We start from the raw sequence: 21,346 nt of genomic DNA on the forward strand, positions 1-21,346 counted from the left end.
AGGTGGCAGCAGACTTACTAGGAAAATTTCCATAGACCTTTTCGCAAATACCGGGGCGCGCGCGTAAAGCTTGGAATTAGGTGCATTGTGGTCTAGCTGGTATCCAAATTTGATCCATATATATCCCACAATGCACCTCATTCAACAGTCTGCGCTTGCGCATTGGTATTTGCGATAAGGTCTTTTGTTAACATAGTTCTGAGCATTCGTACGTTACCACGACAATGAATTTTACCTGTCGTGTCGGAACGGCTTTTGTATACAACAACTACTTTCGACCAACTGAACACATCATCACGCAAATTGTGTTTGTGAAAAACAATTGAACATTTTTGTTAAAACTTGTTTGTTTTAGGCACTTTCAAACTAAGTTCAGAAGACGACTCTCATGTTCTACTTCAAGAAAGCAGGCTAAAAATTAAGCTATTGGAATCACTCTCGCCATTAATTGACCAATCAGATGTCAAGATCCAGTGTAAGGTCAGTGCGGTTGTTGCGTCGTTCATCACTTGGCAGGTCTATCGACCAAGATGCAAAGCTTGGGAGAATTTAAGTAACCATACAGATGCTGGTACACGTATTGAAGAGGAGGAGAAACCATTCTGTGACAAAATGTCTACCCTGACTATTTTCAACTTCCGGGAACGAGGTTATGGGGGTTCGGCCATCTTTTGTTCAACCCAAACACCATTCGATGCCGCATCGGATTCGGCTCACTTAGTGATCCCAGGTGATTATAATTTAAGAAAATAGGATTGTTATAGTTTATTAACCCATCAATATTAATGCCAAAATAAGATTTCTTAATTTCTCCCGCTTGATACCGTTTATATTACAGATAACTTTGGAATCAGTACTGAAGACTGGACGTTGAATGTCGATCTAACACATGTGCCAACGGCCACTAATTCTTCGGATATACAGCTCCGATGTACAGCAAATGCCGTCAGCGGTCCGACCATTGCTTGGCGAGTCTATCACTCCAAATGTGGTATTTGGGAGCGTTTGTTGCGGAGCGAAATGAAGGATGGAGTCTCTATAGAGCAGCGTAATGTGTCACATTGTGTTGAGGTGTCTGTCCTTACGATAACGAACTACCGTGAGCGAGGTTACAGTGGCGCTGAGGTGGTGTGTTCAGCTTCCACACCAGGCAACGACCATGTGGAAGTAAACTTCAGTACGCCAGGTAGGCATCATTTAATGGACCATTCCCATTTTAAAATACAAATTCATCCCCTGAACCTATAGGGCCTAGCTGTCTTTCCTAAAAAAAAATGTATTTATAAATATGTTAATGTATTTAATGTATTGCGTACTACACATTCCGCACTATTTTACGAACTATAAGTTTTGCGCCTGTATATAATTTTCGAAGCTAATTGGACACACAATGCGCGAAAGGTGTTCGAAAATGGCACAGTTTGTGTACAGACAATAGTAGTGGAAGTTGACACATTAATTTGTCTGATACCCGGATACACAAACTCCTACTTTTAACATCATTTCGGCGTGCGATAAGTTCATTCATCATCCTCTTAGGTTTCTGTGATCATAGTGGCTTATAAACACTGTGAAGAACTTGGTAAACATTTGTTAAAATAAAGACTAAGCACACGCATAGATTTGCTCAAGTGATTTAGATTAATGAACGCATTTGATTCTTGTAGAAATTCAGAGCGATGAACAAATTGAAGACTGGACTGTCGAACTTCATAGTCTAGAACACTTAACAGAAAACATCAGCCAACTTGACCTTCGGCTCTCCTGCACAGCAAGTGCATCCTCCGGCCCGTCCATAGCTTGGCACGTCTATTTCCCTCTGTGTGATGTTTGGAACACTCTACATCAAATGACAGAACTTGGTGTGTTGGTAGAGGATCGTGCTACATCACCATGCCTGAAGACATCTACATTGACTATCTCGGACTATGCTGAACGTGGTTATCATGGCGCAGTTATAAAGTGCAGAGCAAGTGCCACTAGAATCTCGAAATCATCTTACAAAAAAATTACGATACAGGGTAAGATTCGTCAGTGTTCGTTTTGTTCCCTCTTGTCCTTGTTTCGCTGTTTCGCCTCATGCTTTCGCCCCCCTCTTTCACATAGTATCATTTCTAGTTTGTTATTTGCTTTAAAAATATATTAATTTTGTATACTTATTATATAATAATTATTAGCTTTTGAATTTATTTTTTACTTTCTATTTACTTGGGATATTTTCTGAAAATGGTATGGAATCAACGCACAAAAAATCAAACCTTATCAAAACCAAGTTTTCTCTATGTATTGTCTTGACATCAAAAGTTCAATGTAATGGTAAATAAACATAACTAAATAATGTATTAATTGTGTTGATATGCATTGTTTTTTTTTTACTAGACCACCAACTTAAGAAATAATGTTTTCATACCGATGTATGTTAAACACTGAGGTTCGAATCCCTCTCGAGTAACATGCTTGTGGAATGTTTTCAAAAGACCTGTGAAAGTACTTGGTATTATAAGTGCTTACAAATACCAGTTTGTGTGTAAGTTTGTTAATAAGTCAAATAACTATTTAAGTTATTTCAACCTGATTGCCTAACTTCTGTTATTGCCTTACAGAATATCAATCTACGGCAGATCCATTATCAAATACGCATATTGATATTCATAGACTGGCACAACTGCCTGTGGGAGTGAATGGTTCAAATCTGCATCTACAGTGTACAAGTTCAATTAGAAGAAACCCGACCATTCTGTGGCGAGTCTACCAGTCAAGATGCGGTATTTGGGAGAATTTCAAGATTAACAGAAAAGAGGGTGTTACCATTGAGAATAAAGAACTCTCGTCTTGTCTTCAGACGTCGACACTAACTATATTTAGCTATCTACAAGTAGGGTACAATGGTGCTATTATAGAGTGTTCGACGTTTAATACTCGACAATCTGCAAATTATTCGGCAAACTTTACTATCTCAGGTAAGTTTCCATAATGACACTCGCACTGTCTCCAACTATAATAGTAACAACGTACTATGTTTATACCGTACTCTAAATAAAATTGAGGTATGCAGTGTGTAAATCTCTTTGATTATTATTGGTTCTGAAAAGAATCGGTTGTTTCAGAACCGGTTGATTATACTCCAACATGCAAAGTTTCAAATCCTACTCGAATAATAACAGAGACCACAACGGCTCTTTTAAGAGCCAACACTACCACAAGGAGATTAACGCATTGTTTTATCCACAAGTTTACTAATTACTTATAGCTTCTTCCTCCTAAATAATGTTGTTTGCTCCCTTCAATCTCCAGAGAACGAGACTAATGAAGACATCGCAATACAGGTAGTAAAGATCGACAGCCTCGTAGAGATCAACCAAGGGGTCAATCGGTCAAATAAGCAGCTTTTGTGTACTGCCATTGGCTCATCAATTGAATGGCGAGTCTGCACTTCAAACCTGACGTCATTGGTGATCAACGATACTTACAGTGATGTGATTATTGAAAGGAACAGGGTGTCATCGTGCGTTTTTTCGTCAACGTTAACCATTTTGAATCACCTCGAACACAGATATGCAGGCTCAGTTGTCATGTGTACAACCTCGATCCCTGCTAACACTAACAATCATTCAGCCAATTTCACTCTCCCTTCAGGTATCATTGTTTGTTTTGAGATTTCAATGTGTGCTACCATTATTTTTATGTAGGTTTCTAAGTTTCATTGTTGTTGCTGATGGGTATAAAGATATGAAGTTTAGGGCTTAAACTACTTGTGTTGATTGTCGATGTCTACGATGTTCGTGTTAAATTCTTCTGCTGTTTCGTTTCTCTACGTTATCGTACAGGAAAATGAGTGCTTATTTTTGTGCTTATTTACATGCCAAGTCTTGTGATCTCATTTAGTCATGTTTTAGACCGCAACCTGTCAAGTTGTGTGATCTCATCCAACCCTGTTTGGGACCGCAATGATAGCTTTCATAATTAAGAAGAAAACGTGTTTTAGCAATGAACTGTTTATTTTTTTCAGTGGAGAAAGTGGAAGTCCAAAACATTGAAGAAATGAACTGCACTTCATTGGAACTCGTACAGTTGGATGCTACTGCAAATACGTCAGATGGTCAGTTCGTATGCACAGTGCAAGGCAACGCAAACATATCCCACTCGTGGCATGTCACTCGGTCAAAGTGTGGTCACTTGGATGTTGTCGACTTAGAAGCAAGTATTAGAATAAACGCACAGAAGGGACGGTTGTCAGAGTATATGCAGAACTCTACGTTTACGATGACGAATTATTCCAATGAAGGATTTGATTGGTCAGTTATCACCTGTTCCACTTTTGACCCCTGGACAGGCACGAATTGCTCCATAAATTTAACAATTACAGGTATGTTGAACAATAGAATGCTCTTTCTTATTCAAAGGGTCTGTGTACTTCTTGTAGGACAAAAAACACAATGTCCACAGAATTACATTAAACTTACATAGTTTGAAGATAGTGGTGTTAGAAAGCTTCCCTGAAAATTTTACTTGCTGAGGTATTGTAGTTTTGCAAACTACTCACGTTCTACTACGCTCTTCTCTTATTTTCGTGATGCTTTGTTCCACCATTGGGTACAAACTGCTCCACAATCGGGTGCAATTTGCTCCACATAGGGTGCAAACTGCTCTCCTACTATTACTCGCTTGTTCAGAAATTAAGGAACTAATTGCTTATCAGTCAGTTGAAAGAGCTCCACAGTTTGATGCAAATTGCTTCACCTGAAGGTACAAACTACTCCCGTTTCCGTACTCCATAATCGGTAAAAAAAAAAAAGTTCCACAATCAGGTGCAATTTGTTCCACATGGGTCACAAACTGCTCTCCTACTACTACTGGCTTGTTACTGCTCTGATCCAAAATGAGGGCAAATTTTACTTCAGTTGAAAAAGCTTCACAATCGTGTGCAAATTGCACAACAGGAAGGTGCAAACTACTCATCATATGCTACTCTCTCTCTCTTTTTATATATGTATCTTTTTTCTTCTTTTTTAAACATTTTTACTCAGTGCTCAAAATTGATCGATGAAGTAATTAATGTATAGAAATGTCTGTTTAGTCAGATCAAATACAATGTGTGTGTTTTTTCCCCTAACAGGAGCGGTTGACGCAAGTCTAAAAAGCACTTCGGAAGGCCTCAGTCTGACCGAAGTCATTAAAGGATTTGATCAATCATACCTTCGCCTTGCGTGTAATGCAAGCACTGATTCAAACGTTTTGGGGTTCAGGTGGGAAGTTTATCAGCCAGCTTGCCGATTGCAGAAAGCCTTGCTCAGCTTACCCGAGACCGGAGTGCACATACAAGAGACGCAAGTGTCGCCTTGTGTACGTTCATCTATGTTGGAGATATCAGACTACCGGGAACGAGGTTATGGTGACTCCACTATAGTGTGCAGATCGACCTCTGCGGATAATAGTTCCATGAGTTATTGGGCTAATTTTACCGTTCAAGGTTGTATAAACAATAATGTCAGATTCAGTTAATTTTGGCTAACAGTACAGCATTTCTTTTAAAAAAAATTTGTTCAATGCCAAATGCATAATGTAACTACAACAAGAGTGTTGTAATACAAAGCTTGTGTTCCGTGAGTCAAACATGTCATATGCCAATATTTTCAGTAGCTTATTTTGTTACAGTAACAGGTATACAAGTTCCATCCTGCAGAACGATGTGTGTTTTAGTCATAACTATTATCAATAACTCTAGGGGCTTTCCTTTTTTCCCATTTTGTTTTTGACTGACCTCTAACCTCTGGTGTCTTTGTCTACAAACCAAGTTAAGAATTTTAGAAAAGCAAAACTAAACTTTCAATGATAAGCTGTTTTCAAACAAAATTTAATGACGGTGCACAATTTTATGACGGTGCAAATCCCTATAAAATACCACAGACCTGAGTTGTCAACATGTTATCGTCATGGGCCTCTTTAAGTCCCTACGTGAGAGTCAACGCTTGGTTTAGTCTTATCTAAAAACGGTGCTCAAAGCACAGCATTGTTTGTGTCAATGTCGGCATGTTTAACAATCGCCAGTTTGGACAACATTCTTTATGCCTCATGATTTTCTTATCTGTGTTAACATACGCAGCAGGTTTTTCAAACGGAGGAATATTCCACTCAAGTGATAACGTCACTGACTCAAATGACCTTCATGTTTTCAAGAACTTGGAAACAACAGATCGTGACAGAGATATCTGTGGGGCTTCGAAAACCTACAAAGAGGAGGAAAAAGGTTTGTGATGGCAATGGAAAGGTTTGTGAGGAAAATGTTTGTGAGGAAAATGTAATTAAGATACTGCAAAAACAATCTGGCAAAACCCCATCGAAATCCCACTTGGATCCCAGCGGAATCCCCCGAAGAATCCCGCTGAGACCCCAACGGGAATCCCTGGAAATTTGTATTCAGAGTAATAACTCATTATACTGTAGCAAATGTATGTTTACTCTCTACTGCACCTATCAAACTAATAGTAGGACGATTGATATATTTGTTCCACAGTTGTAACAGTCTTTGTCATGAACACTGAGGCAGGTGAATACGCCAATATTGATACGGAACTCGACAATCAGGTCTATTCCGTCAAAATACCAAGTATTGAATCGTCGGATGGTAACTGTAAGTTATAAATCTCGCTTCTAATAATACAAAAAAATCACTGAATCGTTGAGATGTGGTCTATGACCTGCTGTGAAATTATGGAAGCACGAGAGGGACAAGGGAACATCATTACGAGAAAGCACTATGAGAGAATTTCAGAATTTGGAAACCAAACAAATTAAACACACTTTCACCTAGTGGATGTGGTTTGGTCATTAAACTCAATGGATGAGCAGTTACTCTTCCTTTTCCAGTTAGCAGCGCAGCCCTAATGGTTTGTGCATGATTTAACCAAGGCAACCGTCTGGAAAAAGAATTGCATGAAGATAACGGGTGCGAGTTGCCGGATAAAAATGATGTTTAATTTGAACCCCTTACGGTACTTTTAGTGGAGCTTTGCTGTAATGTGCACAACTTATATTTCTTGCTCGATATGATTTCCTTCAACTTTTTAATTACTCTCTTTTGTTTTTTAAGCGATCGTTGTCATAAGCGTCTACAAGTCGAGCAGTAATTTCTCAGGGTCAAACGGTGTAGAAAAACCTCTGACTTTCGGGAGCAGAATTATCGAAGTGACTGTGTTTAACGAACAGGGGTCTAAAATCACCGACTTCAGTAATGCACATGTTAGCTTAACATTTCCCGTTCAGGGGGTAAGTTGATCTTATAAATTGTTAGTCTTGCATCGGAGATAAAGAATGTAATTGGTTTTCCCCTTACACTGATGTGTGGTAAATACTTGGTACTTTCTCGAGTTATGTGTTATCTCGTGTTATCTTTTGGAGTATTTTTTTACCCGACAACAATTGATCTGAGCAAACAAGGTGTAATTGCACATTGTTATTTTATCTGACAAACAAATGATGGCATTGGGGGTTGTGCATAGTGATGAAAATATAAACGCTCTTCAAAACTGTCAAAACTCCAAAGGGAGCCATAAAGCTGTAGCAGTTGGCAATGTGAATTGGTATTGTTGGTGAAAGTATGTTTTATTAGAAAACCAAGCCACTGTTAGAAAACGGGCGTACTCAATCATTCATGTTCAACTTCAGCTCTCTTCCCCTGAAAAATTTTTATAGCACAAGGCTGAACAAATGACCTTATTATACTTTGACGTGTCTACAGCTACATGTCAGAGATAGAACGATGTTGAAACAATGACAACACAATACGCACACAGGATGGGCCTATGAGCAGCCTTCATTTGACCACCATTTATGTATAATACTTAGTTTATCTACACACGTTGTTATGGGATAAACATGGGGTAATCGCCATTATTCAGATGGAAGTGTAGACCATGTGAAATTTGTTTACAATAAGTTTGACCTTGTGCATTCTTTGGGTATTCTGGCAGGCAATGTACTACACTGGTCCTATCGGAAAGTTGCAGTTTAAAAATAAGTCCTAGGTTTATGAAAGTAAAAGCTTGTTAGGTTTTGAGATGTGCCCCCCTTTCATAATATCAACAGGTGATAGGGGTAAGAGTGTTAGACAGTGCAATCTCAATAAAATATAAGACACTATGTTTTCTTCCATTGGGCTGTGTACAAATCATGCCCACAGGAAGTCCATGCTCTGTGGCTCTTTTGTTAACGTGTGTTGCACAGGTCACATCATCTATAACTTTTTAATTTAATCATCAAATTGCTTTTTGCAGATGCCTGGGTACGAGCCGGTATGTTCGTTTAGTTCAGGAATGGACAAGTAAGTTGGTTACACTTTATGCATGGCCATACACAAACAAATATTCTTGCATTCAGTGATAAAATAAACTTCTTGGTGAAAATCATGATGTAGGCCTACAGTTTTTCATGGTTCATTTTTATTTCTAAAATGTCCCCCTTTATGACGGCCGACTTAAAAGTCTTATTTGTAAACCTAAAGGGTTTGGTTCGCTTTTGGGCAATCCGGAGTCATCTGTTTGCTTTCTATTTTTTGATACGTCTCTAATTGTTTTCCTAATGTATTTCAATCATATATTTCTAGTTTTTGTTGCTGTGTGTTTTTGATGTTTTAAAAGCCTGCCTGCACGAACAAATGAATGAATTAAATCTGTACAAATGTATATGTTATGGTCATGTAACTTGTTTTGTCTACTTCTTTCATGCAGTGATTGGGCAACTGATGGGTGTGTTATTTTGAATTCCAACGGGTACGATAACTCTTATTGGAGCAAAGGCAATGGCAGCGTTAACATAACATGCAGTTGTGATCACCTCACACATTTCGCTGTCTTGCTGCGTCTTGGTGAGGTAAGTGAAGACAGAAAACTTATGATGAATTTTTAATGAATACAACAAATGTGAACATGCAGCCTGTGACTTGAAAAATTGTTTGCCCGAGATGTCAGTGTTCAAAAGTGGATGATTGGTGTAACGAACTCGCGGTACATCATGTCAAGTTGGTTTAATTATGCTTACAATTTACAATTTACCACAGGGTCGATCACTGACGTCATTGGATAATACTATAATGACTATACTTTGTCAATCATGAGAAAAAGTAATAATATTAAATAAGAAAACAAAAACAAATGTTACGAGGTTGAGAATTTGTAAAATTGTTGGGTCAGCATCAACATTTGTTTGTTTGATCTTCACGCCCTCTCTCGGATGCATGCTCAGAGTTGTGTAATACAATAAGTGAGCATTTAAAAATGCTGCCACCTAGCGTTACAAAGTCTCACATTCCATCTCACTTCAAATTGTGTTTGTGCAGGTTGAGGAAACGTTTGACACGTACATGTTGGATGTCCTAACTAAAATCGGACTAGCACTCTCCATTGTGTGTCTTGCTGTGACTTTGATGGCATACACATTGCTTCGGTAAGTATAGTCAGAAAGAATACAGTCGATAAGGTATTGTTTTATGTACACACTTATAACGTTAGATTTAACTGTGAATCTCATGAAGGCCATGTGAAATAATTAGAGGTCAAAGGTGATCACGGCGTGGGCCCAACAGCAGACCTCGCGTAATAGATCTTTCTTTTGTTGATAAACATACCGCCTTGGTTGGCACGGTCGGCCGAATGTTAGTAAAACACTTAATTGTAAAAACAGATGCTTTAACAAAGTTAATTCAACATTTTCTGCAACTTTCAATTAAATAAATACCTCTCACAATTAGTTGTTTTGTTTTAAACAAAATAAACAAATTTTGTTCAATTGTTACAAAAAATAGCGATCTTTTCTTGATTTGCACTAATGGCTTTCCATAGTTTTCCAATCTGGATTGGAAAAAACTCGATCTGTGACGTCGGATGTTCAGGCTAATATTGACCTCATAAACTACCACAAGAGGGCTCTCTCATGAGAGAAGTGGGTAAAATTTAGTGAGGATATTTTCAGGAGATTTTAATGTACTTTGTCAGCTGTTGTAAATTAGACTGAGAAAACTGTCTTTCGAAATAAAATGATTTGGATAATGTATCACTTCCAAACAGAGATACAGAATGGTTTACAAATTATTTGTTAGTTTGTTTGATTAGATTGTTTGTTTGATCTCATTAACTGATGGTCGTCATATTTGTCGTTTTTTTTTTTTGTTATTTATAACAGACTGACGAGCATCCGGATAGTAACCCACGCTAACTTAGCCTTTGCATTGATGGTCTCTGATTTTATCTTCTTTTTTATCGACACCCAAAATGTGGTAAGACTCTTTCATAAATAAGTTTGCCAACCTAGGACCGGAAACTCACTTGAACTTGTTGTGCCAATTATTTGGTTAATTACTTATTTTTATTTTTATTTTACTTCATAAAACGGGCTAGACATGTTTTGTGAAATTTAAGAAACTAAATGTGGCTCATGTGCCTGTGTCAAAGGGAACGGCCTAGGTCTGCAGAGTTTTTGTTCCCATATGGAAAACAAACTTGTGGTGGAGTTGGAGGATTCGAAAGAGGGCGCTGTCAGAAGACCTTTGAACACATAATCGACAAATGTTGGGACAGAATCTCCCGGGGGGGGGGGGGGAGGTTTCCAATCAATTGTTACGATTATGCTTTCTATCTGATCAGTGTGTATAATAATCGTCTTAATGCAAATTTGTAACTTTGCCTAACTTTGCCAAATTCAGGTTGGCTGCACCTTAGTCGCCATCTTGCTTCACTTCTTCTTGCTGGCTGCTTTCACTTGGATGGCGCTAGAGGGCGCCTTTCTGTACATCAAAGTCAACCCAACATTCCCATGGAGAATTCGACTTCCCATTTGGCTTCTCATTGGCTGGGGTGAATATTGTCCTAAAGCTCGACTCCTTCCAACAAACACGTTGTCTAACATCACCACAACCAGAATCTGTTTAGTAAAATTAGCTATGGAGCTGGTTTACCGGCCCAATAAGACAAGAGAAAATGGACTGGCAATGAGTTTTAAAATAATTCAATATCAATGAATATCTTTCGATTTTTCTGAAATGTATTACCTTTGTTGAAAAAAGAAATCACTCACTAAACATGCTGTTGGTGCTGCTGCTTAAGTTTGATTTTTTTTTCTAAATGAACTTCAAACAGAAACATACCAGCCGTCGATTTCACCAAACTCTTCCTAACTTAAGATTAATCTTAGGACTGTAGCATGCAGACCTTAAGATTAATCCTAATTTAGGACGAGTTACTCGTCCTAACTCGAGATAGGATTAATCCTAGCGTTTCGTGAAATCGGATGCAGGATCTTAAAATGTTCGAGTATAATATCTCAATCATTATTACCACAGGTTTCCCACTTGGTGTTGTGGTTATCTCAGCTGCTGTGAATTTCGGAGGCTATGCTGGTAATGACAGGTAATTTTGCTTAATTAAAGTATGATAAAGTATCAGTTTGAAAGAACAAAATTTTGATCTTATAGTTCAATTCAATGCCCCCTATACTGGTGGCATCATATTTTACTGCTTGGCTGGAGTGTTGTATTGGTGTGTACTGTTTTTTTTTCTCTTTTTTTCAATTCAAAACTTATACTTATTTCCATACTTCATGAAAACAGAGTACAAACAGGTTTTTTTAAGGAATAACCAATAAACAAAACTATTAAATGAGGCTGAGAAAAATAAAATGGAGGCATCAGTTGAACAGAGAAACAATGCTACCCTGTTCTTCAGCAAAGTGGTAACACACTTTGACGTCATCAGTACTAGGCTCTAAACAGGCATGCTGCGAGTTGGAGTAATTTTACGTATTCTGTCTGACCCCTTTTGTCTGATGAGTTTTTATTTTTTTGTAACAGATGCTGGTTATCATATGATGACGGATTTGTCTGGGCATTCCTTGCTCCAGTTATAACCATCATACTTGTGAGTGTAGTCTCTAACATTATCTTCTATTCCTTGTTACTACTGAATTTAAAGTTTAAATAAAATTTTCCCTGAATTCTAAGTGAATAGCTTCAGAAACATAGCTGAAAGCTTGGGTGGCCAAGGCAGGGTCGTTTATCCGCTGGATTTGTTGTAACATAGACTACTCCGCTGTCTATAAAGGGAATTCCATATTGCCTCGCACACAGACAAACCTTGGTCTGTGATATAGTAATATAATATTGACTGACACACCTGATGACACCATCCAAGCAAGTTATTAACATATCCCACCTGGATTTGGTGAATTACACTCTCTAGACTATCTGAAAGGCATCGTGACTGCTTTAATCTGGTGCTCGAATAAGTATTGTATTTACTTGTTTAATCTCGTCATATAGAACAGAGACGAAAGTGTCTTTACAGGTGTTCCAGTATTTAAACACACTTGTATGTTTCTTTCAGGTTAATACTTTTATCTTGATAAGGCTGGTCTCCATTTTCTTCTCGCTGAAGGCTAACAAAAAAAAAAGTGATGCAAAGAAGTTAAAGTAAGTGATTTCAACAATTTGGCTTACAAAACTATTTTTGTGCCAGTGAACTCTCTAGGGTTCTTTGATGAAGGTATTAAATTGAACGCGTAGTAATCATTTGTACAAAACATTTATTCATCAATGGGGGACAACAGTTCAGGAAAGGTATTAGTTTGGTAATCACTAATAAATTAATGTAAATGGAGACTTTTGGTCAAAAGCCTTATACAGCAACTTTACATAGCATAAAGCATTTGAAGTGATGTTATCATAACTATTCGCTCTGTATTGTTGGCATCTCAATAACTGAGGCTACTGTTCACAGAAGCTCGTCAGAATCAACAGGTGGACATACCACCATTGCATTGTTAGATCTAGATCCTAATTTCATAGTTTTTCATCATAAAATCTCACCTTGTAAACTAAGTTATGTTTCTATTGTAGATCTGGACTTCGACTTGCCATCGTTCTGGAGCCTCTTCTGGGATTACCGTGGGTTCTTGGACTCTTCTACACCGGGAAAGAAACTGTCGTCTTTGCTTATGCATTTGTACTCTTTAACAGTTTCCAGGTATAGTCCCTGTCACTTTTTCTCTGAGTTCGTGTTATCAACCTAATGATATTGTTCAGGGCATTTTGTCAAAACAATTTTGTTTTAAATATTTTCAATGTCGACGAATAATATTCTTGTCTTTTTCCCCCTTTTTTTCGGTGGGGGGGTGCAATAACTGTCCAAAAGTATGAAGCTGTAATGAATCAGAACAGTCATGAACTTTTGAGACCAAACAATTGAGACCGTTTGTGAAGCTTCACAGCAGTATACTTAGAAAATTCATTGTAGGCCTATAGCCAAGGACTTTTAATCGCCAAATTATTTCCTTGCCCATTCCAGATCTTATTTTTATTTTGGTTGGGGGAGGGGGTAAGTAACTGTCCATAAGAATGGAGTTGTATTTTTTCAAAACATAATGAACATAATGACCCAATAATTGAGACCGTTTGTGAAGCTTTACAGCCGTATTTTTATTGTATAGCCAAGGAATTGTGGGACGTCAAATACTCATTTTATCTTTCATATAGAAGTTACTGTCGCCTGAAATGTGATTTTTGCATCTTGTTTAGATTGTTGCTTTTTAATGTATTTATATCATTTTGATTTTGTTTTCTCCAGGGAGTCTTCGTGTTTCTTGGACAGTGTGTTTTCGACCAAGAGGTAGGTTTTTAGTTCTCGTGCTGTGGTTTCCTGTGCAACGTTTCGAGATTTATATGCAAAATACCTGACTGAAAAATATTTAATGATATTATTAAATTTGTTAATTTATTGAACAGGTGATGAATTCATTCAAATCTCGATCCTCCAAGGTGGAGACCGTCAGTATCCCTCAAGACTCAACGTCTTTCACTCTGACCAGTAAGTACTCTTTGGATTATTAACTCTCTTAATAGCTATCAAGTCATTGCTTCTCACTAACCCTATAAGTAAATGGACATTTTGAGTTATCTTGTTCATATCGTTTGTTCAAACAAGCTTCAAGCATCTTAACATCAAGATGTTTGTACTGTGCGAATGCTCCAAAAGAGTTTTTGAGTTTGGCCACCAAAACAACTTGGAAAGTACACACATGAACATCTTTTCCACTGAACGAGTGTGTTGACATTGATTTACCTTGCTAACTCATAAACCTGCGATGGGTAGTCAGTTACTTTTCCTGGGGCATTCAGTTTTACCACTGGCCTGTGCTTGATCCAATTAAAACCACTGTTTGTAAGAGTAACTACATGGAGATAACAGGTGCAAGTTGACAAATAAAAAGGATGTGCCCGTTTATAGCCATTTTCGAAGCATTTCTTAAATGTCTGCATTTAATTTGCCGTTTTATGCCAAACTGTGCATGAATCAGTTCATCACGAATACCTCTTTAGTCTACCATTTTGTAAAACAAGCGTACAAGAACAGTTCCCCCAAATTACATCTCGTTGCTTGCCATTTCGCAAAGCCTGCGTCGTTGTGAGTCATCATCTGTGTCCGAGGCTCAGTTTCATTAAGCTTTTAAGCAGATAATTTTGCTCAGCAAATGTCGTCGCTACACAAGAATTGAGTGGTTCCAGTCACGAAAATAAAAACTGTATGGTATTTTGGCTTGTTACCTATTTTTTGCTAAGCCAAAAAAAATGCTGTGCTTCTAGCGAGTTTTGAATATGCTTAATGAAAATGAGTTCTGGTTCGCTGTTTTCCTTTATAGGCAAGCAAACCACCATGGAGCCGACTTCAACGTGGACTAAGGAAAGTGGGCACAAATCACTTTGAGGAGAATGCGAAGGCATTATAGTTGAAGCTTTAACCCCGCCTTGGATATTATGTAAGATCGTTAATTTAAACATTGGTTCTCATTTGACCAACAAAAGTTAATCGAAGGCGACGTTTACAAAAAGTTGTAAGGATGTTGAGCTCTTAAAAAGAGGCCTTGGGCCGTTTCGTGTATTTTTTTTTTCATTCGCACTGAAATAATTTTTACGCACTTCAATTTAATTTAATTGTCTTGTTTCGCACCTTTTCATCTTTTTTTCACTTTAATTGAGAATTTGCTAAAATTTATAATAATATTAAACGTTTTACCTTTAATTGTTTGCTAAGCATGTTTACACAGCCGAGTGTAAAAAAGTGGAGCGGTCATAAATAAAAGAAAACAGCAGTCCAGATTTGGTCCAAACCTGTTTGTATTTCTGGAAAGACAGAGAATCTTTAATCCTCCTGAAATGTAACAGGGAGATTCCAAGTACAGATTGGGAGAAAATAAAACTGTTGGTCTACCTAAACTCCAACAAATTGACCATACAAACTTACTTTGTTAAAAAAGCACTTCAGCTGTTGACAATGTTTAGCATTTTGATAAATATTGCCCTGGATGGAAACATGGTCTTGGGGATAAATATTTTAAGAAAATCAATCTGAGAAACGTTTCAGCATGAAACGTTACAGAGATTGTGTATTTCAAAAACGGATTACGGAGTGGACATTTCCCCAGATTTTCTGCAATATCTCAAAAACGCTACCATTATTTGAAATGAAATGCTCACAGGTTAGTTTTTTTGTTTAAATCTCCACTTATAATGGATTAAGGCAATGGAACTATTTAAAATACCAAATGTGTATCTCTGTGCCTTTTTTAAAAACATAATATTAATTTGTACTAACAGTTCTATGACATTTTAACAACTCCAGACGGTGCAATCGGTTCTAAACTTTGACGCGAGATTGCCTTGATGTTTTTAATATTATGTTTTTAACTTACTCACCTTTTACCATTATTTGTTAAATGTTTTCAATTTCTATTTTGAGTAATAGTTTTACATAATAAGCTGTTGTGATTGAACAAGACCAGTTAGAGAATGCGCCAAGAAAGGTAATTCAAGTACAATGCAAGTAAAACTATAGAGAATGTGCTTTTTATGCCGTTGACGGGCTCTATGACTACTGTGACGCTAGGTGGCAGCAAACTTACTCAGATCGGTAATGTGCCCATGCTCAGAACAGCATTAACAATAGACCTTTTCGCAAATACCGGGGCGCGCGCGTAAAGCTTGGAATTAGGTGCATTGTGGTCTTGCTGGTATCCAAATTTGATCCATATCTATCCCACAATGCACCTCATTCAATAGTCTGCGCTTGCGCATTGGTATTTGCGATAAGGTCTATGTAAATTTAGCTGGTGGGTCTGCTGCCACCTAGCGTTCCAAGGAACCTATTCAGCTGACGGTTTATGATCAGCGGAGTGTGATTTTAACAATTTTTCCCCGGTTTTCGTCGAGTGAAACATCTTGTTAAATTAAAAAGGTATAATGAACAAATAAATTAAAATATGTGAATTAAAATTCATGATCTCTGTTATAATATTGTTACTGTAGAACATTGATGTATGGGCCATTGGGAAGTGATTACATTTATAACACTGTGTATTCTGAAGAATGTTGATAAATTTATTATGCAGATAACAGTTGATCTTTATTCACATTATTTTATCCAAACAAATAGTTACACTGCCTACAGAGAAAAACAAACATTAGACTTGATTCAGTCTGCAAGGCATACTTTATATCAATGTTTTCCAATGAAACAGCACAAAGTTTAAAGCCATTGGACACTTTCGGTACAGTAAAAAAAATAAAGGTTCACAGATTTACAAATAATTTACAGGGTTTACAGAAGGTAATGGTGAAAGACTTCTCTTGAAATATTATTCCATGAGATGCTTTACTTTTTGAGAAAACATCAAAACAATATCAATTCTCGACATCGAGAATTACGAATTTATTTTAAACACATGTCATGACAGGGCGAAACGTGTGGAAACAAGGGTGGGTTTTCCCGTTATTTTCGCCCGACTCCGATGACCGATTGAGCCTAAATTTTCACAGGTTTGTTATTTTATATATAAGTCGTGATACACGAAGTGTGGACCTTGGACCTTTTTTTTTTTTTTTTTTTTTTTTTTTTATTAATACTGTTTACCGAAAGGGTCCAATGGCTTTAATATTTACTACACGTACAATTTTTTATAGAAAATGTTTTACCTATTGGATGATCTTACACGTATAGCCCAATATTCAGTACAGTCCATTATTTAATACACAACATGTTTTAAAGAAAACATTCCAGCTATTGGATGATCTTACACTTATTGTCCAATATTTAATACACGTAACATGTTTTAAAGAAAAGATTCCACCTATTGGATGATCTTGAAATACTTGAGACAACCAAGTGGAATCAAGCATAGAGATTGCATGACACCGAGAAAGATAAATGCACCGTTGTAGCTACCAGAGAGATCGTACATCAAACCTGTTCATATATAAATAAATGAAGTTAAATAAAACATGTATGATGTCAAGTTATACTTGTACGCTAGTTTTTATTAAGGTTCAAAGATCATAGAATCTGATGGATCAACAAAATCAACAACATGACAGCGTTTATCTGTTACACAACACAACACAGAATCAAAACTTGTACAAGTCGTAAGAAGTGTACAACCTTCATAAATGCGCATGGGTTTTGAGATTTTGAAGTATAAATGTCATATCCAATAACCTCTACCAACATGTTGTAGTTTTAACTATTCATCAGAACAGTTTTTTCAGGTCTTAATAGTCTCCCGAGTTCAGAAATTTACTTGTAAGTGTGTCAGTAGAATACATAGCAAGACAAGTTCTCAACGAAAACTCCAGAATACGGAAGTCATTTGATGCGCAATAACACACTGATCAGGGGTAGGGTATATTCAATTATTATACCTCATACATATTCATGACCGAGAGTCGAGTTCTTACTGGTCCATTTATCATCACGTGCTAGGTGCTATTTTGCTCTTTACCGGGCGCCCTCATTCAAACCATATTATTTTTGTATAATAGTGACCACACCACATTCTGCTACTGCACTTACCTGGTATAAATACTAAGGTAAACCTCAGTACAGCAATTGTTATCCCAGCCCATCCAAGTGCTCCGGTCAGCAATTCCACTCCGAGGATCTGCTTAAAAAGAACTTCAAAAAGACACAAAACAGCACCAACGGAAAACAAAACAAGCACTGCTGACAGCATCAGTTCCCAGTACAAGTTCAGCCAAGGCGTTGCGAAGAACATTGCACCGGCCGTAGAGAACAAAATCGCCATTGGGATGCTGTAAGATTTCACCCATCGGTCCAGTATGAAGCCCTGGCTTGCTCTAGCCAGTAAATGCCCAACACCAGCAACCGTCACAAACGTTGCTGCATCTTCTGCTGAAAACCCTTTGGTCTGAACCATGGAAACAAAGTACACGATCCACATGTCGAAGCTTAACTGTGAGCAGCAGAGCATAAACGTAACTGACCAGTAACGTAAATTCAGGAGCAGTTTCACGTCCAGATTCTGAACTGCACTTTTCCACACAGCACTACATCGATCACGGAGGGTTGTATTAGCTGTCGGGTTTTGTAAGGTCGCGTTAGCTGATCGGTGGGTAGTTTGCAGTGTTTTGTTGTCTGTTGAAATCATGAGGGCGCCACACACGGTTAGATGAAATGAGAGGCCACCAAGAAGGAGTAATGTTCCCCTCCATCCATAGGTATCTAAGAACAGCTGCGATAGAGGAGTCAAGAGCAGCATCCCGAAAGATGTACCTGTCTTCCCAATGCAGAGAGCTGTCACATAGTTCTTATCAAAACGACGACCCACGGCTTCTTTGAGAAGGATGTCAGGAATACCAAGACTAGGTCCTTAAAACAAATAAAGTCAAACAAAGTCTTATAAAAGAAGGATTGCATCTTTCAAACACAGTTTACAATAAGTAGAGTATTAGTGGTAACATACTGCAAAACTGGGGTGTTAACGTTAACACCGTGCGTGTTGTTAAATAAAAGAGAAAACAAAAATAACATCTGTGTGATTAAAAACAAGGCCAATTTAATTTCCCAGAAGTTAGTGTTATTTTTGTGCCGTTAAATTTGATTCTCTCTTTGGTAACTAATGTGAGAACGCCCATGGTGTCAATTTAACACCCCCTATACCCCGTATGACAGTCATCCATTTATGCAAAGAAAATTCCAACTTATGAAACAAAACAAGCAAATGATTTTCAGAATTGTCTCCTTGATTACATTTCTTACCTAAAAATAACGTTAAAATAATGGCCATTTGGAGAGCATTAGCTGTAATGGATGCAAGTATTGCTGAAAAACCAACCGCTGTTCCACAGATGATGCAAGCAACTCCGGTCCCAAACGTTCGTCCAATTGCTCCTGAAAATGGACCTGTAACAACAAAGACAGTGGACTTTTCCGGCTTTCCACTAAGCTCCGCCCACCGCGCACGTGAGCAAGACACGTGTACAAGCACTCCCAATGACATTCTGCACGATTCTTCCGCGCGTGCCAAATATACGCGCAGGCATGACCGAGTTTGTCCGACCACAATCATTGCTGTGATTGGTCAAATGGGTGAACGCGCACAGTTTGATTGAGAGGCCGGATCGGTCCATTAGTAGTAGGCTTTGATGTTTCCCCGGCAGGACTTCAACAGTACTATAGACCAATAGCTTGTTGAGGTGGACACGATTGGAGATTTTGTAACGCTAACTGGCAGCAAATTTACCAGGTAAATCGTCATTGTTTACGTAATTCTGAGCATGCGCATATTACCAAGAACAATGTGTTTACCTGATAAGTCTACTGCCACCAAGCGTCCTGATAGTTTCCTATAGGAGTGCACTGTTTGGTTTGTGTATACAGACAACTTCACCTAACCCTTAGTGCATTATACTGTTGTGTCCACCGTTTCTCAAAATGGCTGTAACGTTCGACCTGACAAAATATGTTCATAAGAGTCGAATAGCCTGGAATCCATGCACGCACGATTTGGGCACAGCTCAAAGGAAGAAAACATTCAATCTTAACGTCTATTGCAAACAAGAAATTGTTTTTCAGTAACTAAACGACAATACATGTTCTAGTCATTGTAAAAATGCGCAATTGGCTATGGAGCCCATAAACTTGTGATTGCAAGTCCGACAGTCTATACCATTGGATCAATGTTTAGGGGAGGGAAGTTGTAAACTAACCTACGAATCCTATCATAGCACCGATCATTCCAACCATCCAGCCGATAATGGCACCATTAGTGTCGAACTGTTGCTGTAATATCGGTAACATTAGACCAAGACCTTTAAATAACCCTGTCCAGATAAACGCCTGCATCCAGAGCGAAAACACAGCTATCCATCCAGACCGACCCCCGTCTTTTCCAGATACCTTATCTTGCAAGACCTCATGTGGTGAGACCTCATGTAATGAGGGTGAGGTATTAACTGGTGAGATCGCATGGAGTGGGACCTTAACTGGTGAGACCTCAACAGATGGGACCTCATGTAGTGAGACCTCAACTGGTGAGACCTCAACTGGTGAGACCTCAACTGGTGCTAACTCAACTGGTGGTAACTCAACTGGTGGTAACTCAACTGGTGGTAACTCAACTGGTGAAATCTCAACTAGTGAAACCTCAACTGGTGAAACCTCATGTGGTGCGACCCCATAATATTGTGAGGCCTCGTCCAGTAAGATGTCATCGTCTACATCATGCATAGGAATCCGTTCATAGTCCATGTTCCCTCATGTAATTCCAATGGAAGAATTGGGAAACCTTGTAGTTGATGTTAGTTTCGGCACTGCTGAACATAGCATTCCCACAACAAAAATGAAACACCAGAGAGATAGTGTGCTTACATCACTGTCTAAACATTTTGACAGTGCATTCATTAAATGCATTAGATAAACATCAGCACATTTGCGACCATTGTCCCTGAGATCATCATTTATCAGTTAAATCCGATCGGACACAGGGCATGACCGACAATTGTGCATACAGCAGATGACCGTTATGTGCTTAAGGCAAAACAAAAAAAGATTTTCTCGGTAAAACATATAATACGTTTCTAATTAAAGACATTATTGGTAATTGTCTAGTCTTTACAGTTGGTTTATCTCAACATATGCATAAAATAACAAACCTGTACAAATTTGAGCTTAATCGGTCGTCAAAGTTGCGAGATATTAATGAAAGAAAAAACACCCTTGTCGCACCATGGTCACACGAAGTTGTGTGCTTTCAGATGCTTGATTTCGAGACCTCAAATTCTAAATCTGAGGTCTCGAAATCAAATTCGTGGAAAATTACTTCTTTCTCGAAAACTACGTCACTTCAGAGGGAACCGTTTCTCACAATATTTATACTATCAACCTCTCCCCAAACTACTAACCTCTCCCCATTACTCGTTACCAAGTAAGATTTTATGCTAATAGTTACTTTGAGTAATTACCAATAGTGTCCGCTGCTTTTAATTGCACTTCAAGCTCCATTCCATCACTTT

At 38.1% G+C, this 21,346-nt stretch overlaps 2 protein-coding genes across 2 annotated transcripts in view; one reads left to right on the plus strand and one right to left on the minus strand.

The window, feature by feature from the left end:
- LOC117301800 overlaps window positions 1-15,068 on the plus strand; it is a 32,083-nt gene extending 17,015 nt beyond the window's left edge. Inside the window, exons 14-35 of the mRNA XM_033785806.1 lie at window positions 356-730; window positions 839-1,186; window positions 1,668-2,021; window positions 2,604-2,960; window positions 3,295-3,636; window positions 4,010-4,366; window positions 5,117-5,470; window positions 6,104-6,247; window positions 6,515-6,631; window positions 7,091-7,266; window positions 8,274-8,320; window positions 8,727-8,868; window positions 9,335-9,441; window positions 10,177-10,270; window positions 10,697-10,847; window positions 11,333-11,399; window positions 11,840-11,906; window positions 12,372-12,457; window positions 12,884-13,010; window positions 13,611-13,652; window positions 13,769-13,850; window positions 14,683-15,068. Coding sequence (XP_033641697.1) covers window positions 356-730; window positions 839-1,186; window positions 1,668-2,021; window positions 2,604-2,960; window positions 3,295-3,636; window positions 4,010-4,366; window positions 5,117-5,470; window positions 6,104-6,247; window positions 6,515-6,631; window positions 7,091-7,266; window positions 8,274-8,320; window positions 8,727-8,868; window positions 9,335-9,441; window positions 10,177-10,270; window positions 10,697-10,847; window positions 11,333-11,399; window positions 11,840-11,906; window positions 12,372-12,457; window positions 12,884-13,010; window positions 13,611-13,652; window positions 13,769-13,850; window positions 14,683-14,747 — 4,001 coding nt within the window. The 3' untranslated portion in view covers window positions 14,748-15,068. The remainder of the gene's footprint in view (window positions 1-355; window positions 731-838; window positions 1,187-1,667; window positions 2,022-2,603; window positions 2,961-3,294; window positions 3,637-4,009; window positions 4,367-5,116; window positions 5,471-6,103; window positions 6,248-6,514; window positions 6,632-7,090; window positions 7,267-8,273; window positions 8,321-8,726; window positions 8,869-9,334; window positions 9,442-10,176; window positions 10,271-10,696; window positions 10,848-11,332; window positions 11,400-11,839; window positions 11,907-12,371; window positions 12,458-12,883; window positions 13,011-13,610; window positions 13,653-13,768; window positions 13,851-14,682) is intronic.
- Window positions 15,069-16,931: 1,863 nt separating this feature from the next.
- Window positions 16,932-20,582, minus strand: LOC117301802 (monocarboxylate transporter 12-like). The gene is made up of 4 exons (XM_033785807.1): window positions 20,046-20,582; window positions 19,092-19,278; window positions 17,886-18,701; window positions 16,932-17,282 (listed from the first exon to the last, which is right to left on the minus strand). The coding sequence occupies exons 1-4, from the start codon at window positions 20,580-20,582 to the stop codon at window positions 17,167-17,169; spliced, it is 1,656 nt and encodes a 551-aa protein (XP_033641698.1). The 3' UTR covers window positions 16,932-17,166.
- Window positions 20,583-21,346: the final 764 nt, after the last annotated feature.

The sequence above is a fragment of the Asterias rubens genome, chromosome 17 (assembly GCF_902459465.1).
Source record: "Asterias rubens chromosome 17, eAstRub1.3, whole genome shotgun sequence".
Classification (NCBI taxonomy): domain Eukaryota; kingdom Metazoa; phylum Echinodermata; class Asteroidea; order Forcipulatida; family Asteriidae; genus Asterias; species Asterias rubens.

What these genes read in the sequence shown, in the direction of transcription:
- LOC117301802 (XM_033785807.1), bottom strand. Translation starts at nt 20,582, where the DNA reads ATGGACTATGAACGGATTCCTATGCATGATGTAGACGATGACATCTTA. An exon ending in TATTTTAACGTTATTTTTAG is followed by an intron (nt 18,702 to 19,091) that starts GTAAGAAATGTA and finishes ATTTGTTTTAAG; the next exon opens with GACCTAGTCTTGGTATTCCT. An exon ending in TACCTTAGTATTTATACCAG is followed by an intron (nt 17,283 to 17,885) that starts GTAAGTGCAGTA and finishes ATATATGAACAG; the next exon opens with GTTTGATGTACGATCTCTCT.